The 8,725-nt window shown below is 41.3% G+C and overlaps 1 protein-coding gene across 2 annotated transcripts; it reads right to left on the bottom strand.

The window, feature by feature from the left end:
• Window positions 1-392: 392 nt before the first annotated feature.
• LOC120603700 (tumor necrosis factor alpha-induced protein 3-like) lies at window positions 393-8,707 on the bottom strand. Of its 2 annotated transcripts, XM_039865301.1 has the most exons (7): window positions 8,520-8,707; window positions 8,110-8,419; window positions 4,655-4,845; window positions 3,845-3,992; window positions 3,508-3,678; window positions 2,467-2,647; window positions 393-1,346 (listed from the first exon to the last, which is right to left on the bottom strand). In XM_039865301.1, exons 2-7 carry the CDS (start codon window positions 8,402-8,404, stop codon window positions 431-433), a joined length of 1,902 nt encoding a protein of 633 aa, XP_039721235.1. In that variant the 5' UTR covers window positions 8,405-8,419; window positions 8,520-8,707; the 3' UTR covers window positions 393-430. The 2 variants fall into 2 exon arrangements, with proteins under 2 accessions (XP_039721235.1, XP_039720693.1); XM_039864759.1 differs by having other exon boundaries at window positions 8,110-8,707.
• Between the last annotated feature and the right edge of the window lie 18 nt (window positions 8,708-8,725).

Below are 8,725 nucleotides of genomic sequence, written 5' to 3' on the forward strand. Positions count from 1 at the left end.
AAAAAACAGAGACATGAACTGCCTGCCCTTCTTTCGAATTAGAGATTTCTAAAAACCACAAATGTTTTCTTGCAATGTCAGTGGAGACTTCCTCTCTCCAGCTGCTGCTCTTCAGATTCTGAATTTTCTCTATTATGCCAAAGTTTCAAAAGAAGTCTAGTTTAAACTCTACCTTATAAACTCAACACTGAGTGACCTACAGAAATAAATTCTATGAAATCTGTCTATGGGGCACTTTTGGGTTTTAGAACACGGTATTCTGTGCCTTTTGCTTCCACGTGCGGCTAGCAGGATCACTGTGACTGTCCCTCTGTGCGAAATTTTACGCCAGGGTCTTTTTTTTTTTTTTTTACTGGTCTCCTTTCCTGAAGTTTAGGAACGAAACCCCTTCTAGACAGGTTTCGAAACGGGGGTTACAAAAGCCATCGTTTCACTCACGTTTGTTTTCTATGTACTCGATGAAACACAGCGTGCAAAAGCCCTGGTTTTCTGGAGTCCCAAAATATATGCAGCCGGCTTTTCTGCACTTGCTCGTCCCAGTCCTGTCTCCTGGAGTCCGTGCAGCCTGAGACAGGCAGCCAGAGGGGGCCTCGCTTCCAGCTCTGTGGCAAGAATGCGGAGAGGGACTCTGGGTGAGCTGTGACGGGTCCGACTTGGATCTCTGATGACAGGAAGGAGGGATGCTGGAGCTGAGGTTTGAGGAGGGCTCTGCCGTAGTCCTTTTGAAGCAAGTACTGCAGATCCCATTAAATGTCCTGGTCACGTCCTGGAGGCATGCTCGGCACTTGCTAGGATCTAAATGCCTCGTGCTGATCGAGGGATGGCCCATATTCAGTTGCCGAGCACTGTGGCAACGCTCACAAAACCCGTTGTGCTGCACGTTCAGCGTGAATGGGCAGCCGGGGCTCCTGCACTTCATAGCGGTGGTCTCGCTGAACAGGAAAAGGCTGGGTGCTGTCGGCGGTGCCGAATGAGGTCCCCCGGCTGGCTCCTCCGGGCGCCAGGCCACGGGCTCATAGGCCTCGCCCCGAGAGACCCCAAGCGCCACGTCAGGGCCCGGCTTGGAGTTCAGCTTTGGGGATTTGTTCTGGTTCTTTTGCCGCCTCTCTGCACATTCATGGCACAAAGGCTGGGTGTTCACAGACATGAAGAAAGGACAGTTGGGCGTTTCGCATTTTACATCCATTAGAGAAAGTGGAGGAACAGAAGGTTCCAAAGGGTTCTGAGTGTGCAGTTCCCTCCGCCCTGGCTTGCTGTTCTCCTGCCACTTCTTGTACTCGTGCTGGACAAGTTCAAAGTAATCGTCCACCAGGTTTATTTCTTTCGGTAAGTTAGCTTCATCCAACCTAAAGACCAAAAGGAAAGATATGAGATTACACATATGCACACGTGCGTGCACGCACACACACACACACACACACAAACATTTGTACATCATTAGCTCATAAAGCAAACTTTCAGAATATGAATTCTGGCAATAACTATAATCGGCCACTGAAATGCAGGCTTAGCATGAGAAGTTTGCTCCACCCAGCACTTCACAATCTCAAGAATCACAGTCTTCTTTAATCAGTCTTCGTCCACCCCAAATTATGTATAATTCCAAAGAAAGGCTACTCTGAGGCTGCCTCTACACTTAATGACTCCATTCCTCTTTTAAAAAGTCACTTTTACTTTCTAACTTCTCAGAGATCAAATTTCTAGTTCTTTTGGGATTAGTCTACTTTATGCTACAAACCACTTTGGAGCTCTGTGTTCTGTGTTTTGCTGTTATTAATTTTAAACTGGTGCCTGGTCTCTATTAGAGTTAACTCCCCTGAACAGTAACTAAGAGGCAGACACACCCCCAGGTGTTATTTATTTTTGACTCTGTGATTTGTTACTCTCCACTTCAGGAAACTGATTCTTTTATGCCTGCACAGTCATCTCATGCATTTCAAGTTCTAAGAAATAGGCATCTCTTTAACACAAAACCAGTGTTTAAAATTTGGATAGCTGTACACTGTGCACTCTGGATGTTTCCTCCCCTTTCTCGGTGATGAAATCACGTGGCTGCCACATAAACACATTCTACAACCTAGTCTGTGTCTGGTGTGTCTGTCATTACCAAGAAGCCTAGAGCAAAATGCTTTTGTTTCTAAGAATTTTCACTTGTTAGTCTGGTACTACGGCAGTTAAGAAAAACAACTGTCCTTGACGTAAACATACTTTTAAAAGCCAAAATTCTCAGCACCCAGATATGCAGGAGAATCATTATGGATAAACTACTTGTTTCCATTTGAAACCAAAGTTAATAACACCTCAAGTGACCCTCTTTGACTCATACACAGGCCTCTGTATTTGATGCATGTTGGAGGAAACTGGCTTCAAATAACTTTACTGTTGAGCTTTGGGGTGGCATCAGCGTATGCGGCTTAATTAAAAATAGTTAAGGACAAAGAATAGAGCTAAAAATAAAGTGCTTACTTTGCAGCATTAATCAAATGGGTGGTGCCATGATCCCAGCCTTGGACTGGGATTTCTATCACCATCAAGTACTCTTTCAACAGCTTTTCCTTCATCTCATTTTCAGGTTGTGTCAAAAAGTGAACTTTCAAGTCTTCAAATCGTCCTTGCTCTCTGTTAACAAGTGGAACAGCACGGATTTCTGAGGAAGAAAAACAAAAGCCCAATATGATTCAACTAAATGAGATTGTGTGTGAGGCTATGCATATAACAATTAAAATTTGACAATATAGAAAGGATACAATTGGAGCAGAAAAGTATTATCTAGCCACAACCTCAAATGGGGAAATGAACTGCACTAAACTCTAATATAAAATGCATTGTTTCCAGGAAGGCCACAGAATACGAAGTAGCCTGGAGGCAATGGATCTTATTGTTTAAATTCCCACACTTCAGAATCAGGCTGACTCACATTCGAATGCTGCCTTGGCTACTTTCAAATCTGTGACATTAGGTAAGTTATTAAACTTCTCTGAGCTTCAAGTGCCTTATCTATAATATAAGGCTACCAATGTTTGCAGCCCACAGGGATGCTGTGAGGATGAAATGAAATAAAATAATATACCTAAAGCATTTACAAAGTGCCTTTTGCATATTAAGCTATTATGATAATAGCTAACCTGACATTTACCTGCTCCTTGCCAGGTGCCGTATTAAGGGCTCTGTGTGCCTTACTTTGTCATGTATTAATAGAAATGGTGGTAGTAAAATACATACAAATATCTTCTACTTGCAACTAACATGCTAAAAGTACTTCCCAAGCCATACACAAAAAATAGGGGGGCGGTATCATCATACTGCTATTGCACTACTGTTGCTAACCAAGCAAATGACAGATTACCGTATTTAAATAAAAATAATACACTTCAATGAGACAATTTCAATAAGGAGCAAAAGAACAAAAGAGCAAACCCTGACGTTCCATGGGAACGGGGTGTACCGGCTCTGCCCTAACGAGGTGTCTCTATCAGCAGTTACGAATGTGAGTTGATGTTTTCTCACCAGGCCCACTGTCCTTCAGGGTCACCAGGGGTACAAAGTGTTGGCTGTCGTAGCCGAGAACGATGGGGTATCTGTAGCATTCCTGGGCTGGCCAATGGAGAGGCAAGTAAATTCCGCCCACCTTCAAAGGAGCAAAATTGGAACCTGATTCCAAACTTCTCAGCATCTTGTCTATTGAAGGAAAAAGAAAGAAAAAATAAGGCCCTCAGGTGACTTTCATCAAATTACACTGAGCTACCATTGCCTCTAACTTTGGTAGCGTGAGTTCTTCCTAAAAGCTAAAGCGTGAAAGCTGAAAAGCACTTAAATACAAATAAGTGATCTGCAGGCATCTCACCTGAAATGACAATGATTGGCCTTCTGAGGATGTTGCAAAGGACAAAAATGTGGATTTCTTCCAGTGAATTATACTGAAGGCCGATGCGGGCCCCTGGTGTGTCTGTGGATGCCATTTTGATAAGGTTGTCCCATTCATCATTCCAATTCTAAAGGAAGAAGGATAAAGATGAAAAAAAAAAAAAAAGTTGAGTGTACTCTGCATTAAAAAAGCGGTCTGACTTCATTCTATAGTTATTCATTTATATAATTCAGCTTACTCTTCCCCTTTCTGGAAATGATAATTCAAATGATCACACTTTTTTCCCCATTTGGGGTTTCTTCCTTTACGTTTTCCACTACAAGGCAAACTCAAAAGTGGGGGAGGACAGGGACAGTACCTGCTTTCAAAAAAATCCCTAATGAGGCATAACTTGAAACCCCTCATCCAAATGTATACAAAAATTCCAAACTTGTGACTGAGAATGGTGAGGTCTGAATTTGACTGGCTGGCTCAGTAAAGCATGCAAAAGACAATCAAACCAAAAAACAACCAAAATGCCACAGGGAAGGCCGGGAGCAGAATGATCCAGCTAAAATAAATTCACACACAGGTGGGAATCTGCTGCCCTGAAGCTCCCAGCAGTGACAAGAGACTCTGGTACATCCCAGAAGAGGTTTCTGGTGTTTTCCATTGACTATGCGCTTTGCTTAGCCAAGTTCATGTGACCTAGTAAACCATATGCTACTGAGAGCTGGGGTTGGCCTATGGTACCCTATCTCCCACCATAATGTTCTGTCAATAGATGCTTAATAGGGGAACAAATCATACCCAGGTATCATAGCAAAGCCCCGTGTCCACAAATTCCTGAGATTTAAGAGACTCCAGCTGCCAGCGTAATTTAAAGTTGCGTGTATCCGTCTCCTTGAGGGTGCTGAAGAGTGCCTTCCTCAGGACCAAGTCTGTGTCCTGAACACCCCACATGTACTGAGAAGCAGCGTGCATGAGGCAGTTTCCATCACCTGAGGACACAAGAGAAGCAAATTCAAGCAATCCAACCCAATAAAGGTTTTCAGCATACATGAGCTCTATGGCTATCGTGGGGGACCCAACAGGGCATGCAGAAATGCAAATGGTTTAATTCTTAGTCAAAGACTAACCGATAACATTGCACTAGGTGAAGACAGCGTTAAGGGAAAAAAATCATTCTTTTTGCTCTTATTTTTAATGACTGATAACAGAGCGAACGAGCCAGAGACAGAGAGCCAGAGACAGATAAGACACCCAGAGACAGATAAGCACACGGGACCTTGGTTCCAGCCTGGCTCTGCCCTAACTAGTTTATGTGACCTTGGGGGAAATTCCTTAACCTCTCTGAGTATTTTTTCTCTTTGTGCAATGAGGGCATTGGATTATGATCTGTAAAGTCTGTCCTTTTCTGATATCCCTTGATGTTCTGGCTAAGACACTGGCTCTATTACTCTGATTCTAGGAGAGGACACACAGGACAACATGCACAAACCAGGAAGGCGGCCTGGCTCCTTACTAGACAGGGACTGTCTGGCTATGACTCAGTGGTAAATGACTTGACCATTCCACTGCAGCCTTTCAGGCCTGGGAGTTTCTTCTACTGTTTTGTAAAGTGGGATTGAGGATAGTGAATTACCACTCATCCAGCCGCACCCCCAGAAATGCCTTTTGTGAACCTGCTTGTTAGAAACTTGCAGAGTCCTTTTTAAAAGTTAAAGAGTGCCTGAATTTGGAAATAATTCAGTGTTTAGGGTTGCATTTAAGAATTTTGACATTTTGAGCAAAACATAGGTCTAATTTTATTCCATTAATTTGTTACTTTTATAGCTTAAGATATACAATTTAAGAGACTGCATTTTTTATCCAATGGCTGAACGATAAACATTTTGGGGGAATGTTTACTATAAAAGAAAAAGTTTATTCCTTAATCTCTTTTGACCAGTGCACAATTGTTCTTAAAAAGAAAAATTCGACTGTTTTCTTTCTAAGTAGGGCAATAAAGCTATTTTATCAAATTTCAATTACTGTCAAACCGTAAAAAACAACAACAAAAGCCCTCAAATACACATCCACAGCCTATATCCCTTCAATTTACACACTTATAAAAACTAACTAAATAAATATTCAAACAAATGAACGAAAAATATCGCCCAAGCCTTGTATCTTGGCAGAAGTGTGGCAACAATTGCATTCTGTTGAAATTTCCCCTTTGCAAAATCTAGAGCAAAGATAAGACCTTTTTTCTTCTTGTTGTGCTTACTTTCAGTTCTTTATTGAGATGCACCAGTATAAAATTCCCTAAGTAACATCTGGAATTCCCCAGTGCTAAGTTATTTGACTAGCAATTGAGCAACAGCTATTGTACTTTTTGTTCTGGTGTGTAGACATTTAAACTGCGAAGTGCACCCTGGACTTTCCAAGTGGGTGTGGTCAGGGTGAGCTGGAATAGGGCTACTCATTATACAAGTGAAATCGCTGCAGCCAATAGACGCTGGAATTTTTCACATGAAGTTTCAATTTTATGCCACCTACTCCCTTCCTCATTCACCACAGTCTCATATCCTCAAATGCAAACTTGTGAATCACCCCCTCCCCAGACCACTGACTTTATAGAACCCTCCTATAGGTGGAAGGCTTAGAAAAAAAGGTGCTGATAAAAGTCAGAGGAAGAGTCATTTGTGTCCCCTCTCCCCTAAATATCTTTTCTTCCTTTTCCAGAATTTTAAGAAATTTTTTTAAAAGTGAGGGAAACCAAAGGATTCTGAGCCTAAATATCCCTTTTTCCAGAAAATGTTATCAAACCTGGACTGGCTTTTGTAGTTTGCTTTGTAGGGTGAAAACTTGTTGATTTAAATGACAAATCTTTGCAAAACAAGTGCTTACTCTTTATATTCCATTTTTTTCCTTAAGGAAATGGAGCAAGTTAAACTCAGAGTGTCAGTTAATGTTGTTCATGATAATCAGGTTTTCCTCTTTCTACCACATCTCTAATTCGGCAGAACCTCTTTGTTTCCAACTCTCCCAAAGCTGACTCCATCTTTTTTTTTTTTGCAACAAAAAAAGGACTATAAACCCATTGATGATGACTTAACATAATTACCTGCTTCTATGCATCGCTTGATTTAATGCTAAGAACAATAGAAATACTAGCTATCTGTGCTTCTAAGAATCTATGTTTCAAAAATACAAGCAAGATGTTGAGATGATGCATAAGACCCCTCAGAACCAAAGCAAAAAAACATGTCCCTCAACTTACCCAAGTCAAAAATGGCCAGAGTTAATATAACCAATTAAGTTACTTAAATTAATGTTCTTAACATCTCATTGTCGACCAGGATTTTTGGCACTTGGATGAATGTATTATTTTGATTGAGATAATTTAGGGCTGTAACCGGTCTAAGGACCTGTTGATTTCTGCCCTTACTTAGACTATAAGCATTCGATCAATCTGGAACAGTCTACTTGCTTTTTAACAATTAGCTACACCTATAAAGTAGAATTTTATATCTGCATGAAACAGTATTCTCGGATGTTTCTGTGATGTACATACATTGCTCAAAGGAAATAATTAAAAAACAAAACAGGAAAGCTTAGAACAGGAAATAGCTACTAGTAGTAAAGGGCCACTGGGCAGATAGGCACAGACAGTAAGAAATTCAGTACTATGTCTAAAAATAATGCTGTAGAGGTTTAAAATCAGCTCTAAAAATCTCAAATATCTTTCTAGTTCCTATCATGGGATCATAAGCAACAGAACCTAGGTAAGGAAGGAGTGGACAATAAAACCTCTCTTGTCTTCAACAGACATTCATTGGTGAATCCATAAAATGCCATCAATTCAAGTGCAAGGTCATCATCACAAGCATTTTCTAATGACAGGGGGAAATAATAGGAATGCTAGTTTTCACAACATGTCCTTTTGAACTTAAAGTCTTTTATTATTTCCATTACTGGCCAGGGAAGGCTATTTTACAGTTGAATTAAACAGTCAAAAGAATTAGATACACAGTCACTCGCAAAGGCATGGTGTTTAGAAATGCGTTCCCCAAGCCCTAATGCGCTCTGCTCTCTAATATACACAACTTGAAAATATCCTTAATGAGCATATTCACAAAACGAGCTTGCTTTCATCAGCTGCCCCCATTGAGTTTCTATACTAAGGGGCCTCAAGAGATTTGAGTTCGGTCTATTGAAATTTAGTGAATGGGGACCCAGCACTGTGGAAGCCGCCCCTCCGAGACAAAAGCTCATCTTACCATTTGTTTTCAGGGCCACAAGCTTCCTGACTTCTCGACACCAATTGAGCTTCTTCTGGCTTTCAAGGGAGGCCTGGATGTTTCTGTCGATGAGGGCTTTTTGGATGATCTCCCGAAACTGTGGACAAAACTGGCAAGTTCTGAACATTTCCAGTGTGTATCGGTGCATGGATTTAAAATGATGAATGATCCCATTTGTAGGTTTAAAAATATCTTCTGGAGTTCTCTCTCTGATCTTCACAGCTTTCCGCATATTGCTCAAATACAAAGCCAGAGGAAGTTGTTGCTCAGCCATCGTGCTCCACAATACCTGAAGAGGAAGAAAAAAACCCATTCCGTTAGCCTGACTTTGAATCTACTCTCCTATATACCTGCCTGCAGGAAACCCCAGTGTTTGATCTTGTCATTACCCTAATCTGTAGGCAAAAGATCTTAGTCACTTCTACTCCCAGGATACTAGCTGGCCCCAAAGATTAACTCATACTGGACTGTTTTAAGTTACATCACTCTTAAAGATTAGTCTAAACAAGAGAAGGAAGGCGGAGAGTGGGTACTGAGGAGGAGGGGAATAACCCTATACTGGAAAGACAGTAAATATTTTGTGAAAAATCCTGCC

The sequence above is a fragment of the Pteropus medius genome, unplaced genomic scaffold (assembly GCF_902729225.1).
Source record: "Pteropus medius unplaced genomic scaffold, Ma_sr-lr_union100, whole genome shotgun sequence".
NCBI lineage: Eukaryota > Metazoa > Chordata > Mammalia > Chiroptera > Pteropodidae > Pteropus > Pteropus medius.